The sequence below is a fragment of the Quercus lobata genome, chromosome 2, assembly GCF_001633185.2.
Source record: "Quercus lobata isolate SW786 chromosome 2, ValleyOak3.0 Primary Assembly, whole genome shotgun sequence".
Lineage (NCBI taxonomy): Eukaryota > Viridiplantae > Streptophyta > Magnoliopsida > Fagales > Fagaceae > Quercus > Quercus lobata.
In genome coordinates, this window is record NC_044905.1 from 51,358,751 (window position 1) to 51,379,715 (window position 20,965).

General features: G+C 35.0%; 1 protein-coding gene and 1 pseudogene across 2 annotated transcripts; both read left to right on the forward strand.

Annotated features, from left to right (window-relative positions):
- Window positions 1–2,254: 2,254 nt before the first annotated feature.
- On the forward strand, window positions 2,255–17,166 carry LOC115975795. Of its 2 annotated transcripts, XM_031096776.1 has the most exons (11): window positions 2,255–2,496; window positions 7,322–7,514; window positions 7,626–7,711; window positions 8,258–8,342; window positions 9,988–10,066; window positions 10,260–10,390; window positions 10,534–10,620; window positions 10,725–10,837; window positions 13,538–13,668; window positions 16,105–16,218; window positions 16,645–17,166. In XM_031096776.1, exons 1-10 carry the CDS (start codon window positions 2,441–2,443, stop codon window positions 16,215–16,217), a joined length of 1,074 nt encoding a protein of 357 aa, XP_030952636.1. In that variant the 5' UTR covers window positions 2,255–2,440; the 3' UTR covers window position 16,218; window positions 16,645–17,166. The 2 variants fall into 2 exon arrangements, with proteins under 2 accessions (XP_030952636.1, XP_030952637.1); XM_031096777.1 differs by lacking the exon at window positions 9,988–10,066 and having other exon boundaries at window positions 10,226–10,390.
- Window positions 17,167–17,939: 773 nt separating this feature from the next.
- LOC115966031 lies at window positions 17,940–20,257 on the forward strand (annotated as a pseudogene).
- The last annotated feature ends 708 nt before the right edge of the window (window positions 20,258–20,965 follow it).

Sequence of the window (20,965 nt, forward strand, 5' to 3'; positions counted from 1 at the left end):
TAAAATAATAATAAAACGTTAAAAAGAATTAAAAAAAAAAGTGACGTGAAAGCTAAAGGGGGAGTTGATTGGGGTGGGGTTCTAAATTAATAAATTCTAATATAATAAAACGTTAAAAATAATTAAAAAAAAGGTGATGTGGAAAATTGTGGAGCTAGCAGAGGTTTCAGTTATATATATATTTATGCCCATGCGATGCATAGCTTAATCAAGAATCATGAATAAATTAATGAAAAAAAAATTATTAATTCCTATAAAAAAAATTATTAATTAAAATTAAATAGATAACAAAAATAAAGTAATATTTTACTCAATTTTTTTTTTAAAAAACAAAGTAACCTTTTACTTTAAGTTGTTTAGTGAATATGTATTGTGTAAAATTAGTTTTTATAAATAAATAAAATCATATATAAGTCCAAAACTAATTGAATGGAATATGGTAGATAACTATGCAACTAAAGTAAAAAGAAATGCCAAAAAAAATATAAAGGGAGTTTGCATAATTAAATCTCAAGTGCATATTTAAATGAAAAACCTTGAATTCAATAATTAAAAAAAAAATAATTGAAAGCATGTTTAAGTGGTGACCTCAATGTAATAGTTAAGAATTATGAAAAACCCAAATTACTAAACATTAAAAAATAAAAGTAGATAAACTTACATAAAATTGAATTTTTGTCTTTGAAAATGAGGTAGGAGGCAAAAAAATTTCAACCTATCAAAAGAAAATGTGTAAATATAAACTTCAATAATTTTTTTTTGAGAAAAACTCAATACCAAGAGTATTTTTTGATCAAGTGCTTTGAAACTTCAAGGAAGCTCCTTGAAAAAAAAAAACATGAATAAAAAAAAAACAAAATTAAACAAATAACAAATAACCCTAAAAAATGATAGATACTCGGACGTTCAAAATATTAATAAAAATATCATGAATCTGGCCTTATTATTTATAGTGTCTTGGAACTCTAAAGATGAGAGTCATGGTATAATAAAACTATTATCCATAATCATTCCTTTATTTATCCAACAAATAAAATTAAACTTCAACCAAAAAACAAAAGTCGATAAGAAGTTGTTTCTATTTAAAACAATAATTTTAAGTTGTGAAGAAGTTGATATAAGCAAAAAAAATAAAAAATAAAAAAAATAAATAAAACCCAATACCATAAAATTCAAGTTGTAACATTAATTATAATTTTTTATCTTCTGTTATACCATTAAAATCATGTTGTTAATTAACGTTATTAGCTTTTTTTTTTTGTTGTTGTTATCCAAAAATTTGATATTTATCCACAAAAATTAATTTTAAAAAAACATTTGAAAAAAAGTAGATTACAAATTTATTATCAATAACTCCCCTTGTGTATATCCTCAATGAAAGTTGTGATGAAGTTGATATAAGCAAAAAAAGAAGAATTTATTTAAAATCAAATACCATAGAAATCAAGTTGTTAACGTTAATTACAATTTTTTTTTCTGTTATACCGTAAATATCATGTTGTTATTATCTTTTTTTAATCCAAAAATTTGATATTTATCTAATAAAATAAATTAAAACAAAATATATTTGAAAAAAAAGTAGATAACGAATTCATATCCTCTTTTTATGAAAATAAGAGAGTTGCTGCATTTTTTATAAGAGAGATGCTACGTCTATAATATTTTTATAACAAATCACATGTGGTTAGTTGTTATTGGTTCAAATTTGAAACTAACACTAAGATTACTTTTTTGTCCTAACAATAACAACCAGTAAAAACCTGTTATTTAGGATTTGTTGTAAAAATGTTATAAAAATATTATTTCTCTTTTTATAATACACTACACGTAAAAAAAAAAAAAAAAAGATTAGATGGATTAGATGAAGAATTTAGATTGTAATTAAATTAAAATTTTTATTAACTTAGAAATTATAGGAGAAGAAAAATTATATCTATTTTTTAAATATAAAAATCTAAAAAAAAAATTATGCAATTTGGTGAAGTCACTTAATGCATTCACGACGTCTAAGTCCAACTTTTTTTTTTTTTTTTTTATAGGAGTCTAAGTCTAACTTTTATTATATAGTATAGTATATGATATATGTATATTATATATATATATATATTTTTTTTTTTTTTCTTTTTTTTTTGGGGTCGACCGGTAGAAAAAACCGGTTCCAAGTCCGATTCTTCTGGGCCTCAGGCCCATCTATCAATGGCCTGGTTGTCTTATACAAAAAAAAAAAGAAAAAAAGAGGAGATTTCTTGATTTCTTCTCCTTTCCTCTTAAACTTGTCGTTTTGGTTAAACACTCTGAAAGCTGAGCGCTTGTAAAACACTGATTAATTTGTGATTAAGCTAAGCTCTATCTTAATTTCGACATTTTCATTTTTATTATTAGAGGGAGAGAGATCCCAGTCTTTTATGTTTTTTGGCACTAATAAACACAAAGAATCAAAATGATGTCTCCAAGGCAAGTCTCTGAAGATCTTCGCGCTGGATCTTCCCAATTCAGGTCAATTTTCCCTAAACCCTAACCCCCCCTTCCTCCTCTGTTTGTTTCCCGAGAAAACCTCTGGAAATTAATTTTCTTTTTTAACTGTCTTTTTTAGTGTATGTTTCGAAGCCTAATACCTCGTGCCATTTTCTCGTTCTCAGGAAGTTGGGAATGATTTGTGTGTAATTGTTTTTTTGTTTTTGTTTGGGCTAATACATTTTGTGAATCGTCAGTTACAGTGGAGGTGATTTATTGTTGTTGTTTGTGTGCTTTGTAGAGATGTGGAGTTTTAAGCATTTCAGTTAATTTTTGAGTTCAGTTTGGTTTCGCGGAAAGTTGGGGGAATGTAAAGAAAATGCAGGCTGAAAGATACTTTTAGTCTTTTAAATTTGATGCAAGTTCGATTTTTGTTCCTAGGGAAATCTTAAATCTATGGAAAATGCTAAAAGGATTACCAATTTCAGTACAAAAGGTTTACAAATCGATATATCAGTCAATAGTCAATGTGATTAGGGTCACATATAAAATATAATGTATAGATTTTATTATATTATTTGTTCTTAAAAGTTGACACATTAGTTTGTAAGAACTAAGTAACTTGATCCACAAAGCTTTCACTTTTTCGGAGTTGGGAGAGGTGATTGATAGGCAGTTTTACTCTTCTTCTTCTTCTTTTTTGGGTGGAGAGGTTGATTCTAGACTCAAACCCTTGACCTGTTGCTTTTTGGTGGAAGGCACTTACAACCATCTCATCAAGGCTTGTCCTCACTAATATTACTTTAAGTTTATTCTAGGTGTAGGTGGCATCATCTTTGCAATGTATGCAATTTCTTCAACAACATATGGGTGAAAGGACAAATTTGCTATAAAATTACAACTATTTAGATTCATGGGATGAGAATCAAACTTGGACCAAGTTTTAGCGGCAAAAAGTATATTTTAGCTATTTTAGCCAAAATTATATGTTATGTAGAAGTTTTGAACTTTGAATTCACTTCTCAAGTGTTTAATGTTTGTAAAGATAAAATAATTGCTTAAATAATTAACTGACAAACTTAGAAGGAATCTTTCAACCCACTATGTGGTGATTCAGATTGCCACTCATGCTTTTAGTCATGACATTTTTTTCTATAAAAAAAATTGTCTATAGAAATCATGACATATGTATAGTAATGTGAATCGTTTATATGACCCATTGGTTCATGTCGTTAAAATATGTTAGGAACTCAATTTGGATTTGGGTTCCTTGAGTTGATTCAAGTGGATTCTTGAGATTTGGAATTGAATGCTAGAGTTTAGGGTTTAAGAGCCCTTGTGTTTCACTTATTGCTTAGAATTGGGATGGTTTTGGTGTTTGATTTGAGTCTTGAAGTGGAATGACCGAATGAGATTAGGTATAAGTGAAAATCACTTATAGGGTTTCGGTTAGTATGGAATTCATGGATGGATTGCATGCAAATGTTGATGGGTTGAATGATTTGTGACTACATCGAGAGAGTCACCACCCACAAGAATGAGACTACTTCTACCTCCAAAAGAGAAAGACTAGAGAAAAATAACAAGAAACCAAGCAACAAAAGGATTCTTAGCAATCAAGGGTTAATTCATTTATTTATATTACTCAAGCCTTATTCTAATTGGCGAGACATGGCTCACTAATTAGGCATGTGCCCTTAAAGAATATTCACATGTGATTAATGTGTTGCATTTACACAAACCCTAATGTAATCTTCTTGTAACTAACTTTTGAACTAACTTCAAGAATCAGTCCTAGCTTGAGTTACACGTTTTATTGAGCTCATGATTGGCCACTCAAGGTTATCCCTTGTGTATGGTAGTTAGGAGAAGCGTCATGCCAAGTTTGAAGCCAAAGGAGCAAGGAGTGCTGATTGGCACTCTAAGTTAAGGTGGAATTGCATGTTGGACCCCTATGAGTGTTGATTGGCAGTGCACCCAAACTAGGGTTTTGCCTCCTTTTTCAACTTCTCTTGAGTTCCTAACAATATATACATGGGTGATCATCTAAATCATTATGTAATGGATTAAAGAAGTTTCCTTGTGATACCCCAAATTTTATGGATTTGATTGGAATGGATGAGTTTGTTGTGTCGGTGTGTGCTAAGTCCTACATTAGTTGTTTACTAGGTAGATTTTGGCTAGCCCTAATTGTAAGTTGGCTAGTCCTTTTGGGTAAAACATAGATGTGGCTAATGCTTTCCTTGGATCATCATAGATGGTATCATAGCCAACCTAGTAATGTCATTTGACTCAAGACACTACAACATAACTTGGGTTGTGAAGAGGACGTTAAGAATTTATGCGGGGGGATTGTGATAGCCAATCTTGTGTGTATTTGAGCATATGAGTGTGTGTTATGTGGGTGTGTGATGAGTTTTGCATTTGGTGTTTATTAGGTAGATCCATAGTTGTCAAAATGTGTATTGTGAGTCAATTTTTCCTCCTTTTTTTTTTTTTTTTTTTTTTTTTTTTTTTTGTAGATATTGTAAGTTATACTACAGTTTGTAGAAGATTTTTGGATATGCATAATAAAACTATAGAAGGTATATTTATTATAAACATGGGACGGGACATAATCAACCAATGACCAATTTAATAAACACTTATAATAAACTAACATTATATATATATATATATATATATATATGGATCTGATGTTTGGAATTCAGTGGGTGATGCCAAGGACTGCTGCTTCTCTTCTTTTTTCGCTTCTTCTCTTTTTTCATGGATGAATCATTTAGAATATGGTACTAGCTTGTTTGATGTGGCTAATTTGGAGGGAACGAAATACTCACACATTTGAGGATGATGAGAGATCTGTTTATCTTTTGAAGTCTTTGCTAATTGGGACTTTGTTTGAGTGGTTGCATATTTGTGATTTTACACAATGTATTTCCATTTTTGATTTCCTACAATTTGCTCTTTTTTCTCTTTGATTTTTTTTGTAATTGTTTCAAGTACAATTTTTTCACCATTGTGAACAGGATGTACTTTTATTCAATAAAACTTCCAGTTACCTATATAATATATATGTTAGACATGGGATAATTATTATGTATAAATACACGTTTGTTATATTGGACTAATTATTTATAAGTCAATTAGTTATATATTTTTTAATAAGATAGCAACCCTCTTAGAGAAGAGCCCATTGATTTGCCTCTAGCTAGTAAAACATGTGGGTAATTCAAGGGCATCCACCCTTGATGGGCCAAGCAATTTATGCTCATGCCTAGGAGCAAGTTATATTAAACTAATATAACCAAAATAAATAATTAGATTAATTTGTGAGTACACTTGGCCTAAATCTATTTCCTTCAAATGGATAATGCATGCCCATTATTCATTAATACAAAGTAGTCCAATATAGAGTTTCTTAATTTGCAAAATGCAAAATAAAAAATACTGATAAGAGTACGTCTAATCTAAAGATCTAAACTGGACGTTGAAGAGAACCTACTACCTAGGACCAAGAGTGCCTCTTGTGTTATGGTTACTCTTGTGATCTGCATGGATTATAAGGAATAAAAAAAGACGAGAGGAGACAAAAGGGCAAGAGAAGGAGAAAAGAGAAGAAAAGTAAAATAAGAGAGGAGAGAAGACAAAATGGGGACTTTGAGGGTTAGAGAGACTGCGAGAGAAAGAGGATTAAACTTGAAATTGAAAAGCATGTGTATTCCAAATTTTGTATGGAGAGAGAGGTAATTAATATGGTTATTTTATTGAGCTCAACCAAGTGGCCCAAGAAACTTGTAGTAAAGTAAGTCCAACAACTTGTTGGACTTTGGTCAAATCAAAAATATTAGCTAAAGCCCAGTATAAATACACTTGTTTATGTATTGCACAATATGTTTGATTTGATATGATTCATTTGATATGCATATTTGTATTTTACGTTTCATGAGCATGCTCGATATGCACGTACAATACGACACTTTTTTCCTTCAGTTTGATACGTATTAAATGATAGATATCATGAATCTTCTGATGCTAACTTCTATTAATAGATTTTTTTAAAATTTTTTTTTATAGGTAATTGAAATTTATTAAAAATCAAAAAGTGTATGCAGGAGGTATACAAAACAAAGAAAAACAGAAAAGTAAAACAAGAATAGAAAAGGAAATGCATGAAACCAGCCGTAATATTAACGACACAAAAGTATAGTGTCTAGAAAGTGGATATACGATGCAAAAGTATACCAGCCCTTTTTGGGTTAGTGCTTTCCTTGGGTTGTGACATTCCTCCAAATCAGTTTTAGTAAAATAGATAAGCAATGCTTACTGAAACTATCATGTTGGGCTTGGTTGAGTGGAGATTGGATCTAGTTCCTGACTTCCTGTTGGGTTGGCAATAAGCTGCCTTATTGGTGATGAGATCTCCACATTAGTTTGGTGTTTGAGGTTTAGGCATATGCTAATTTGTATTTAAGCTTAGGTTATGGCAATAATGATGTTTAGTTGCTGGTCTTCTGGGTTGGCCTGCCAGGTAATGCATTTACATGTTTATTTGAAATTTTGGGTGTAATTGACATGCTAAAGGACTTGGAATTTATAAATAGGTTATTCCTTATTAAGCCCCCCATGTAATCCAGTCTTTTGTTCAATATGGTGTTCATGAATATCCTTTACCAATTACCATTGTGTGGGAAAATTTGATGGGAGTTGATTTAACAGTGAGCTTCATCATTTAGAAAACTACTGTCCCATTAAATCACAAGCTTACACGTTTCTTATAAGAAAAAACTTTAATGGTATTTTTGTGCGTTCTCTCCTGGCTTTTTTTGATAGCCAAAACTGGTATACCAATGATCTTGTGTCCATGCAGGCACACCCCTTTGCAGATAATCCATATAATTGGCAATTTCATGAGAATATGGTCAGTTTACTCAATGTACCGCTATTTGAATCAGACGGGAGCACCAGTCATACTTTTTCTATTTTGTTGTCTGGTCCCTGCATCAATCCTTTTTCTAATATTGCAAAAACCTTGGAAGGGCAGGCCACTCTCAAATCAGCAGGTTGAGTAAAGAACATCCACATCACTGTGAACTACATACAAAAGGCGTTGAAGAAATTTACTGATATGATTGGTTTTATATATTCCTTATGAAGTTCCATTTGCTTTTCAGGTAGTGCCTTCTATAATAAATGGTGGCATAACTGCTTTATACTTCATTATGTGGGGAAAAGGCCTCAAATCATGTGGACCAGTCAGGTAGGGCTTTTAATGCTTGAGTAAGACTTCAACTCTCTTGAGTGCCTACTTATTAAGAACTTGTTCAATTCTCCTTCCTTCCTTCCCCCCCTCCCCCATGTGAAGGGTCAGTTTTTGCAATTTGTTGGAGAACATAAGAGAAAGCATTGTAATAAAATTGAGTTGTAATAAAAAATATATGGTGTCTATGTTGCTCCTTCCCTTTGGATAAGCAATGCTTTTGGCAAGCCCAAAAAGCCATCTTTTTTTTGGGTTTTTTGAGCTTATTTGTGTGGGCCCACGCCAAAAAAAAACTTTCTTCCCTCCTTTTCGAAAATACTTTCATCAAATAAGTAATCAACAAAGCATATCCAAATGCACTTGAGGTCCCTCAAATCTGTTTGTTGTGGCTGTAGGCATTTGATGTTTTACTCTACTTACATCACTTTCCCTGAACTACTGTTTTTTGGTCCTTTCATTTTCTTTGATTGTTCTGAATGTGTATTCTTTCTTGATTATAGTCTCTATTATTAGTAGTTACCATTGATTTTGCTGTATATGTGCTAGAGCTATTTTGGCAGAGTATTCTGGTGCCGTTCTTGGGGTATTGTCTGCAGTGTTATATGGGCGGAGAGGCCATCTTTGGAAGAAGGTAGCTTTCTCTAATATGTTTAATTATTATGGTTTTAGTTTAGTGAGCAATGTGCTTCATATCTCTTAAAAGCTTTTATCTTAAGTACATAGGTTTTGGCTTCATGCCTGACATGTTTCTCCTGTGACTCGGATCAAATTGATATCGGTCTCTTTAAGATCTACTAGTCATTTCTACTTTGAGATCTTTTATCCAGTGCTTAACATGGAGATGGCCATATGCATTGTTTGGCCCAAATTGTTGGTCCTCTATTCCATTTTGGAATGTTCCAAAATGTAGTCCCCTATCAGAAGTCAAAAAATTAATTTCCTAACTTACCCTTTTATTTTATTTAAAATTTAATACCATTCTTTTTTTTAGAGTTTAAATTAAGGACGGTAATTTTGGAAACTTGTACCATTTTAACAAAAAGACACGCATTAAATGATGCTCCTTTATAAAGTTGGATTTTCTAAACAAGACCAATGTTATGTGGCAGAGGTAGTATTGGGATTTTTTTGCAATTTAACACCATTTTGCTAATAATTTCATTAGTTAGCAAGTTTTCAAAACTATCTAGGAAACTAACATCTTGAGTCTAATAAACTCAAGTTTGCCATGGGAAATCGAGTCTAACACACTCGATTTTTACAAATCTTAGACGATTTTTAAGGATCTCAGAGAAGAAGAAGAAAGAAGTAGAAGAAGAAGAAAGAAGAGAAGAAGATCTGAAGAAAGGAGACCCACAAAGAAGAAAGAAAGGAGACCCATGGAGAAGAAGAAGAAGAAGAAAGAAAGTAGACTCACAGAGAAGAAGGAAGAAGAAGAAAGAAAGAAAATAAGAATAAAGAAAGAAGAGAGACCCCACGAAGGAGAAGAAGAGACCCACGAACCCAGCATAGGAACTCAACTCTTAGACTCTCGATTTCCTCTGAAGAAAGGAGACACTGGAGAAGAAGAAGAAGAAGAAAGAAAGTAGACTCACAGAGAAGAAGGAAGAAGAAGAAAGAAAGAAAATAAGAATAAAGAAAGAAGAGAGACCCCACGAAGGAGAAGAAGAGACCCACGAACCCAGCATAGGAACTCAACTCTTAGACTCTCGATTTCCTTCACTAAACTCGAGTTTCTAACACTCGAGATGCTAGTTTGCAAAATAGTTTTGCAAACTTGACAACTAACCATAGAGTAATGCTCAAGATATAGAAAAGTGCTCAATTTTGTGCCACAACTCGCCTCGTGATGAGTTGTAATTGGTGTAGGTGTGTCCCCACATGGTCTACTATTACACTTACACCAATCATAACTCGCTATGTAGCAAGTTGTGGTACAAAGTTGTGCACTTTTTTGTGTCCTGAACATTACTCCTAACTATATAGTTGCTAAAATATTGCTAAATGCCAAATTTCCCAGGATTATTGTGTTGGTTGAGTAATTAAGAGTAGACAATATGGACTGGTAGGAGTATTGGACGTTCTTTTGCAATCAAGCTCTAGCTTTAGGTAAAATATTTACCTAATGAAGCAACATATGAGATGACTTTGCCAGTGATTTCTTATCAATGATAATTATGGGAGATAATAGATAACATTTATTTAAATACAGATTGGAAGAAAATAGATGTTTTTTCTTTAAATACTCAGATGGATTTTTCCTCATCTTTTACCAGGTAGGTGGGCTTATTGCAATGTTGGCATCTTTCTACTTACTAGCTCAGGGGTGGGCCATGGCAACATTTTCTCCATTCTATATCCTCTTTTACATAATTTTTTATTCTCAAACTTGAATTGTATCAAGCTAGTGTTTTCTTTCATGTGTTTCAGTATCTGCTTGAACACTTTCTTTGACCCTTTAATCATTTCTTTTGGTGCTTTTTGTTTGTTTGTTTGTTTATTGTGAATGATAAGCATTGTTGTTATTGTGAACTTAACCTGGAATTACCATGGAAAGATAGCCCTGATGCTGAGGTTCAGACAGAACAAGTGTTGGGTATGAAAGAAATGGTAGTTCCCATTTTTGCTGGAATCTTATCGGCATTGAGAAGAGTGATTGCACGCCGTGTTTCTCTCAAGGTGTTGATATTGAGCTAAATGCAGTTGTCTTTTGCATTCCCTGTTGACCCATTTATTTTGAGTACAATTTTTTCCCTTTTGTAATTGATCTAAGCTACTTAATATTCATTAAAGTATTGATTTTAACCATTTTCTGCTTTCAGAATCAACTTAAAAGGCGGCTTCATGCCATAACTATTGCTTCTGCAACATGTTTTCTATTTCCTGCGGCCATGTGGAGCACAATCGTAGTAAGTCTTATAGCACGTCGTTCTCTCTTTTTCTTTTTTCTTTGTAGTTTTTTTCCTAATCTCCCCCACCCTCTGTTTATTTATTTATTTTTGGGAACATGTAGGGATCACCTTCTGGTAGTAGTGTGGAGCTGCCATTCTCTACCTGGGCTTTTTTGAGCACTAGTTTCTTTGGAATTATCTTGATATTCTATGTTGACAGTATAGCAGAAGAAAGGTACCTCACATTATAATCTCCTTACTGCTGCTCTGTCTATTACAATTTGTGTTTATAATTATGCAAACACACGGGTGTGAAAGAGTGATTTGATTAATATTGAAGGAGCAAATAGGGCAAAAGGAGGCAAAACAAGTTTTGAGGAAAGACTTGGTTGTAATTGGGGACATGGCCCTAGATGGTGCCAAGTGGTGTAAAAGGATCCATTTAGCCAGCCCCAATTTGTTGAAATTGAGGCTTACTTGAGTTGGTTTGAGTTGAGTTGCATGGAAAGAAATATGCATATATGCTTAGTACTATTTTTTTTTTCTAACCTTTTTCTACCTTGGAGAAGATGTAGATATGATTATTTTTTTTTTTTCTATTTTTCTACCTTGTGAAAGCAATCTACAGATGCAGAACAGAAACATATGTTGACATAAATGTGATAACAGAATTGTATTTATTGACAAGACCATTCCTCCCCCCCCCCCCCCCCCCCCCCCCCCCCCCCCCCCCCCCCCCCCCCCCCCCCCCCCCCCCCCCCCCCCCCCCCCCCCCCCCCCCCACCCCCCCCCCCCCCCCCCCCCCCCCCCCCCCCCCCCCCCCCCCCCCCCCCCCCCCCCTCCCCCCACCCCCCCCCCCCCCCCCCCTCCTGCCTTTATTGTTATTGTGCTTAGTCTGTTGAGGATCCATGGTGGACCCCAAAATTTTGGGACTAAGGCTCAGTTATTATTGTTACTTATAAACTATGATTATAAGTTTGTGTATGAACACCCACTGTTCTATTTAAACTTCAGTTGTTTTATTTAGGATAAATTACAAATTACATCCCCTAAATTTGACATGTTTTCAATTCAATCCTTTAAGTTTTTGTTTGGTTTTTAATTATTGTATCATTTCAGTCCTTTAACATTATTTTGTTTTCATTCAGTGCTTCCATCTAGTTCTCCAATCTTGTCGTCAGTTTTAATAATTTTCACTTTCCAAAAACATCATTTTGGTAGATTTAACAATGCAGATTGGACGGAAGGACTACATTGGAAACAAATTGAAGTTAAAGGATTTAAAATGAAAAGAAAAAAAAGAAACTTAGAGGATTAAATTGAAAACAGGTCAAAATTAAAGGGTATAATTTGTAACTTAGCCTTTTACTTTGTTAATTTGGATAAGTGGAAATATAAGAAAAGATGGGACATGTGATATTCTTTCAAAGATGGAGTGACCTATTGATGAAAAGATGAGGGAGTGTCATTTGAGATGGTTTGGCAATATGCAAAGGAAAGGAGAGTGACTAATGTACCAGTAAGAAAGAGTGATTTATTTCAAGTTGGGGGAATGAAAAGTGGGACATGCGATATTCGTTCAAAGACGGGGTGCCTTATTGATGAAAAGATAAGGGAGAGTTGTTAAAGATGGAAATATAAGAAAAGATGGAACATGCAATATTCATTCAAAGATGGGGGTGACTTATCGATGAAAAGATGAGGGAGAGTCATTCAAGATGGTTTGGTAATATGCAAAGGAGAGCAACTAATGTACTAGTAAGAAAGAGTGATCAATTCAAGCTAAGGGAATGAAAAGATGTAGAGGAAGATCTAAAATAACACTAGTAGAAGTAGTAAAAAAGGACATGTTAATTAAAGAGGCAACAGCAATTATTATTTTGGATATGAGAGAGTGACAGAAAAACACCTGCTGATCCCAAGGTTTTGGGACTAGGCTTTGTTGTTATTTTATTTAATTTGCTTCCAACCTGCTTCTTATACACATACACTGTCTCTCTTGTATGCACACACTGTGGACTTACATTTAGTAGTATCTAATGCTTGTAATGCAGTGGATTTTACAATTACTTACCAAAAAAGAAGAAGATATGAATTTCTAAAATCTCATTTTTGTTTCTACAAGCCTTTTCCATTGACATTATACTTAGCAGACAGTGAGTTGAAAATGATTGGTTTATTTTTCAGAGCTGCTTAACATCCATTTTCTAATTTATTATTCACCTATAGTAACAGAGTCTAACCTGAATGATACGAACGACAATTAGGTTTCTGCTAACCCTACTAATTGGGATTTGATAGGTGATATGAATGACAAAAGCAACTTCTGGTTTAGCTAAAGATTTGATGACATAGGACAAAACCAAAACTGGTGCAAGACCAAAATTGAAGAACAGACAAATAAAATTAGGAATCAGGAACTATACTTGTTTGGAATAGCAAGAAAGCAAAACCTAGGAATCGATACCCTGGGTTGACTAGAATCATCATGATGGTATGAGTCTAAGAGAATCAATAATGATTTCACATTAGAGATCAGACCTTGGTGCAATGACAAGTTCCCTCTGTCCAAATGATACGTGGTTGGTTCAAGTCTAGAAATTAGCCTCTCCAAAGTTGGGATTAAAGCTGCCTACTGACCACTACTCCCAAACCCTGCCTGAAGCAGGAGCCTTGTGCACTGAGCACAACCTTTTTAATTATGACTCCACTACATGTGTGCATGTGTTGTGTGGAGCTACACACAAACATGCACTCTCGCACCCACACACAAAACTCTCACACTTTAAAGTCTAATGTGATGTGTTCTTTATTTCGGCATGTTGCTTCTTCACAAGTTCTAGAGCAAATGTTATCATTTATTAAAGACCTTTATGGTTTTAGTATATACTTAAGGGGCTCATAATTGATTGTTGTAACTCTCATATATTTGTAGATTACTCATGGTTTTTTCTTCGCCGAGGCATTTGATGGCAGCTGGAGGATGCATCATCGTCATGGAGATTGTGTACAAAATGGACTTTTCCTTAACGGGCTTCCTGATTTGCTGCTTAATTTTAGGCTTTGGTATGTATAGAAATTATTTTGTTTAAATTACTAGGGTGAACAATTCATAGGTGCAGAAAGGTGTCTTATTTTTTAAAGTCTTTTATTTTTATTTTGGTGTCCAATTGGTGGTTTAATCTTCTTTCGTATTAGAATGTGTTGAAATAAGTAACCTTTGTAGTCTGTGCTCTACTGGCTAGGAGTCATATAAAGGTTGGACCATAAAGGTTCAGTTCTAGGGGTGTGTGGTATACTGGTTTACCTCAAATGGCGTTTCCTCCCCTTGTAATAGCAAGGTGGAGTTCATGACCCATTAGGTGTATTGGTTGTAGTATTATATATTCATTTTCATCTTCAGCTTTCATTGATAAAATACTCCACCAAAGATATACAATGTTCTGCAATAGATGAAGCAAAAATAGATCTTGTTTAGTAACATATGTTATTTTCACATTAAAATGTAAAATAAGTATTATGTAAATATTCGATATCATTTTCATCTTCAGCTTTCATTGATAAAAACACTCCACCAAAGATATACAATTTTCTGCAATAAATGAAGCAAAAATACTCTTGTTTAGCAACAGATGTTATTTTCACATTAAAATATAAAAATAAATATTATGTAAATATTTGATATCACTTAGAAAAAATATATATACCATAACTGTTTTGAACATGTATTGATCTGGAGAAGGTTGAAATCTTGAAGCACCATGCTTCATGCTTGTAATAGCCTCAAGTTTTCATACAATTTATTTTCAACCAATTAAGAAAATCATAACTGTTCATACGACCATTTTTGTATAGAATTAAGGGATACTTTACACTTGCTAGTCAGTTTTTCTCTTCACTCTTTCTAACTTTGGCTTTATCTCTTAATCCAAAAGAATTATTTCTATTTTATTGTATGACATGCTTTGTCGGATAAACTAGCAATAGTCTATCATGGGACTGAAAGACTGAAAACATGAATTTTATTGATTTCCTCAAGGTCACTGAACTCCACATAAGTTGAAGCTGGATAATATAGTATATCTTTCTTATGGATTTAACCATATGTGTCATAGAATGGATAATTTTGAATAATTAATAAAATGGGAATGCAAAGCTTTAATGTATAATTCATCTATAGAGGATTGAAGCATCGTGCATATGGACTCAACATGCAACTTAAACTACTGTTTCCCAAAGATGGAATAGATATCTTTGAAGTAAGATTTATCACATTGTTGGCCTCAATTTCCTTTTGAAACTCACATAGTAGAAGAAGAGGGTCCTTATTATGTGTAACTACCAACATAAAGTTTATTAGTTACTTAGAGGAACTGCTGCTTTGTCATTGCATACTTGAAGCTTCTTGTTGGCTTCTCCCGTCCCTTTTATCTGTTGTATTGGAAACCTCTGAGGAAGGGGGTCTTGCCCTTCCTTCTTTGTATTTCCTTTGCTGTATAGTTTTGTTCTTACTGATATAGGGGAAGAAAAGTATGTTAACTAGGGGTGCGTTTGTTTTGGGGGAAAATGATTTCCTGAAATCATTTTTCCCCCAAACCTGCATGTTTGGCTGTCACGGAAAATGATATTTTCCGGAAAATGACTTCCGGTTGACCAATATTTTCACCTTTGACCCGGAAATGATTTTCCACCCTCATTTTCACTTCAAATCATTTCCGGAAAAAGAGAGAGAGAGAGAGAGAGAGAGAGAGAGAGAGAGAGAGCCCAGATTGCGCCGCTCGTCCGACGGTCGCGATCGATGAGATCGCGCGGTGCGATCGTCGATTGAGCGGCGCGATCGACGAGCACGCTCGTCTCTCGTCGATCAACGAGCGGTGCGTGTCTGCGACGAGCGACGCGATCGTCCAACGAGCGGCGTGATCGCGATCGTCAATCGCGCCGCTCGTCGGACGATCGCACCGACCTCGCCTCCGCTCGATGTCGCCTTCAGCGCCCGATCTCATCTTCTCCTCAGCCGCGCGATCTCAATTTGACCGGATTTGATGAATTTTTTTGCTGGGTTTTGTTCCTTTTGTGATTGAATGTGGAATTGATTCATTTTCTTTTGCTGCGTTTTGTTTCTTTTGCCGGATTTGATGCATTTTCTGTAAAAATGTTTGAATGAACCAAACACTGAAATTAATTTTCCGTAAAACGAATTTTGTGACAGCCAAACACATGAAAACGTTTTCCTTTCCGGAAAATAGCATTTCCGGAAAATGGAATATTTTCCGGAAATACTTTTACGCGAACCAAACACAGCCTAGGTAACTAGAAAGGGAAATTAGAGTGAAGCGTAAATGGATTGAGAAAACACATGTTATGGTCTCAGCATCTGGCATGAATTTGTAAATGATTTAGAAACTGGTGTGACACAGTGCTTTAGTGAGAAAATCTTGATTTCTGCTTCTTTTTTATAGTTAATTTTTCATACGTTATGTGCAAATGTGACTGAATTTGTAGGGATATATGAGGCAACTTCTTTGGAACGTACAAGGAAAGATTCTTTACAAAGTTCTGATTTATCAAATGGGGTGTTAGACGACCAAATTCAGATGTCTTCTCTTCCAACTTGAAGTATGTTTCTTATTTGTCTGCAGACATTTTATTGTTTATGTAATATTGATTGTTATTGTTATGTTTGTCTGTAACTAGGATACTCTTGTAAGTTGGGGGCTAAGGGCTATCAACAATGTCCATTTGGATTGAAGTATCCAAGAAAATAATGATGAGGGAAGCAGTTGGTTTTAGCAGAAAAATTGGTTTTTCACAAGTAATAACAAAGATATGTTTAAAGAAAGGGTTTGAAAATGGATAATTAGAGAGATTCAAATAGAACCAGGAATCACACTCCAAACAATAATTTAATGGTCAATGTTAATTGATTTTGATATATGAGGAAGAAAATTTCAATAAGTAAACTGCTATGGTCTGCTTGGGGGGGGGGGGGGAAGGGGAGTTTCATGAATTTCTCATCGCTGACCACTCAAATTTTTTGTGCAGTTGTCAATCTTTGAGTTTGTTTATATCGCAAGCAATTTTGTTGGCAGTATGTGTAGCGGCCATGTTGGTTCTTTATATACAGATTGTGATTAGCAGAAAGGAAAAATATATCTTGCATCAGTCATGGGAACTCCTGGAAAATACTTGGTTTCCGAACTGCTAGGAGACACCCAAGCATATTGTTGGTTGTTCAGATGTTGATGTGGCATTTTGGGAGATTGAGCAGTGATATCAGTGGCTTTATCATATTGGTCTATACAGTTTCAGTTAAAATTACACTTACCTGCTGAAAGAATATACCTGCACTAACCTAGGATTCTGTGAGGGGTGAGGGATAGAATCTCTTATCTTGCAATTAGTTGAGTTACAAGGTATCCAAATTGTTGTATATTGAGTGCTACTCACCTCATCGGCCATGTGACATTTTTTGTTAACCAATGGACTCTTCTTGTAATTGGGTTTCTTTAGTGTACCCAGCACTGGAGAATTATTGATTTTTAATTATTTATTTATTTTCAGTCTCATGCAATTGCAAACAATTTTTTTTATTTATTTTGTAACATCCTGAAAGAAAGTCACGTCACTATTTCAACGAATAATGTGAGGTAAACATTCTGAGAAAAAAATGATTAACAAAATTTCATAACTCGTGTCAATTATACTAATGAGGATGGCACTTAACCTAGTTTAAGGTTTATATTGTGTGTATTGTTGAATATAGGTTCCTTTGTCATTACTAAAAAAGGCATGTTTGAAAGTAAATCAAAATGCATCTTCTTTTTGAAACGTTGCTCATTGCCATAGCAACACCATCATGGATCAATTCTTGACCTTTGATCCATTTTTCAATCGTTCTATTTTGAAATCAACTGGCATTCTTCTCTGTAGGAGAGTGAATTTCTGGATGTAATAGCCACTGAATTCATATCTAAGTTGCACTGCCACCGAATGCTTTTTTGGACCAATACATTCATGAGTCTATGATAACAGCTATACAATAAATGAAGCCAATCCAATAATCCTGACTGCTACGAGCTCCGTTGCCACAAATTTTTAAAGAAACGTTACCTTTCATTGCTTAAAATTTTATAGAATAGAATTTTCCATCTATTCGTTGGATTGGCTTGCTTCGCGGGCTCTGACTTGATTCAAGTAGCCTTTCACTCACTCAACGGATAGTTTTGAAATTAACCAAGGAATATTTTAAGCACAGACCATTTCTTTCCTATGGTATTAAATACATTCCAATTCTCGTTGTTTCCTACGACAATAGCTAGCCCATCACTACAATAACCATGAAGATGAGTTTCTCCCATCTGATTTCAAAGCGTGCACTACTCTCGCTGCAATTATTTCTGCTTGGTTTTGTCAATGCAGTGTCTGAATCTGAAGAATACAAGACATACATCATTCATATGGACCATTCTGACACGCCTGAGTCTTTCTTAACCCATGAATCATGGCATTGTTCCATCCTAAATTCATTATTCTCATCTCCTGCTGATAACAAAGAACTATTGTTGTACTCGTAGTCATACAACCATGTCATAAATGGCTTCAGTGCAAGGCTCACACCCTCTCAGCTCTCTGAGATTGAGAAATCTCCATTTCACATTGCCACATACCCGGAGTCCTTTGGCAAGTGGTTTACAACCTACACTCCTAAGTTTCTTGGGCTACAACAAAGCTTTGGCATATGGCCTGCTGCATCTTATGGAGCAGGTGTGATTGTTGGCATTCTTGATACAGGAATTTGGCCAGAGAGTGAGAGTTTTAATGACGAGGGTATGTCACCAGTGCCACAAAGATGGAAGGGAAAGTGTGAGAATGGCACAACATTTAGTCCTTCAGCATGCAATTGGAAGCTCATTGGGGCGCAAACGTTTAGGAAAGGACTTCAAGCTGCAGGTGTTCAAATATCCAAGGAACAAGACTTTAATTCTGTAAGAGATTTCATGGGTCATGGTACACACACATCATCCACAGCAGTGAGTAACTATGTACCTGGTATTAGTCACTTTGGATATGCAAGAGGCACAGCTAGAGGGGTGGCTCCTGCTGCACTTCTTGCCATGTACAAGGTTAGTTGGGCAACAACAACAAAATCGACTTTTGCAACTGATCTGCTTGCTGGCATGGAACAAGCAATTCTTGATGGGGTTGACATCATGTCTTTGTCCCTTGGCATTGATCAGCCACCTTATTTCAAGGATACCATTGCCATTGCTTCTCTTTCTGTAATTGAGAAAGTAATATTTGTTGTCTGTTCTGCTGGAAATGACCAAGGTTTCAAAACAGTACACAATGGAGCACCTTGAATCACAACATTAGGGGCTGGTACACTTGACCGAAGTTTCCAAGCAGTAGTGACTCTAGAAAATGGGGTTTCCTTTGAAGGTACATCATACTTTCCAGAAAGCGTTTTCATTACTGATTTACCTTTGTACTTTGGCAAAGCCAACTTGAGCAAAGCAATGTGCAACTACGCAGCATTGGATGGAGAAGAGGTTGTTAAGAAGGTAGTCTTCTGTGATTATAGCGCTGAGATTTATGCTATTGATCAGCTTGGGGAGCTCGAGAGGGTAGGTGCTAATGCGGCTATCATCGTTAACAATGAATCATTTACTTTACATCCAGATAGGTTCTCCACTCCAAGCCTTATTTTACCAATTGCTTCAGGATATTTGATTAAAGAGTATGTGACAAGGGTGAGAAACCCAAAGTGAAAAGCATGAGGTTTGTCTTGACGAGGTTGGGTACAGAGTCTGCACCTCAAGTGGCCTTGTTCTCTTTAGAAGGACCGAACCCAATCAGTCCAGGACTTCTAAAGCCGGATATTCTGGCTCCAGGATTTGAAGGGTTAGGTGCAGTTTCACCCATCATACCATACATGCAAGTTGGCAAATATGATTTGGCTTCAGATTATGCAATAATGTCAGGCACATCAATGTCGGCACCTCATGTTGCCGGCGTTGGAGCTTTGTTGAAAACACTCCACCCTGAATGGAGCCCAGCAGCTATCCGATCAGCTATAATGACCATAGCCTATGCCAATATGCCAATGATAATACTGGCGCAATTTTGAAAGACCAATGGACAGGTCTTTCTGGGACACCTCTACAATTTGGGGCTGGACATATCAATCCAAACCAAGCCATGGATCCTGGACTCATCTATGACACGGTTTTTCAAGATTATATTGAATTTTTGTGTGGCCTGGGATACACTAAAAGCCAAATAAGTCTTGTCATTAAACGAACTCAATGGAGCTGCAGCCAAAAGCCTATTAATGATCTAAACTACCCCACTTTCATGGCCATATTCTCTAACAAAACCAGATATCCAGTGGCACAGAACTTTAGTAGGGTTGTGACAAATGTTGGAAACGATGATAATACTGTTTACCGAGCACATTTGGAGAATGTTCCTATTGGAATGAAAATCAAAGTTGTACCTGAAACTCTTAACATTCACTCGCAAATATCATAAGCAAGGTTTTGTTGTGAGCAATGAGATTGATAGAGAAATTCAAATGGTAATCTATGCTTTTCTGAAATGGATTGATCAACATGACCACATAGTATCAAGCCCCATAGTGGCTATCAATTTCTAGCTGAAATTATATGTTAGAAATTGCCTCAAATTCCTAAAATTATTTAGTTTAGGTTTCCTTGGCATGAAATGAAAGGAAGGGCTTTTCCTTAGTATGAAAGGCAGTGAGTTTACTTAGTGTGGAAGACAAATATTCTCCTTAATATGAAAGGAAAAAGTATTCATTATTCAATAAGTAATTGGATGTTCTTTGTCCATGAAGGAATATGTATGGAGTCATATAAATAGGCATTATTATTTAGAGATAGGTGACTTTTGTCTAAGGTTACTCCCATATGGGGAGAGGAGAAAACTCCTAGACGAACATGAGTGGGTTTCTTCGAAGACTAATTTGGTAAATTTTTGGGGTTAAAAGATTACTCATTGTTGTGTTGAGTTTTTGTTTGTTTTATGAGTGTGAAAGAGTTATTGGGTGTATTGGGGCTTTAGGATTGTGAGTTTGTGTGTGCAAAGTTTGTGAGTTTGTGAGAGGTTTTATTTAGGTTGATGAGTTGTGAGTGTGATTGTAATCCATATCATTGACAGTGGATTTTTGATTGGTGTTGCCCGTTGATATAGGCATGGAGTTGGCCAAAACATATTAAATATTGTTCTCATATGTATGTTTTATTTTCTTATTCATGTTAATGTGCTTCTACCAGTCCCAAATCATAACAATTGATATTAGAACTCCGCTATTGCACAACATTATAGTATATTCATGTTCATG

Coding starts and splice junctions, on each gene's coding strand:
- LOC115975795 (XM_031096776.1), top strand. CDS start 2,441: ATGATGTCTCCAAGGCAAGTCTCTGAAGATCTTCGCGCTGGATCTTCC. Junction 8,343..9,987: donor GAGGCCATCTTTGGAAGAAG/GTAGCTTTCTCT, acceptor ATCTTTTACCAG/GTAGGTGGGCTTATTGCAAT. Junction 10,391..10,533: donor CACGCCGTGTTTCTCTCAAG/GTGTTGATATTG, acceptor TTCTGCTTTCAG/AATCAACTTAAAAGGCGGCT.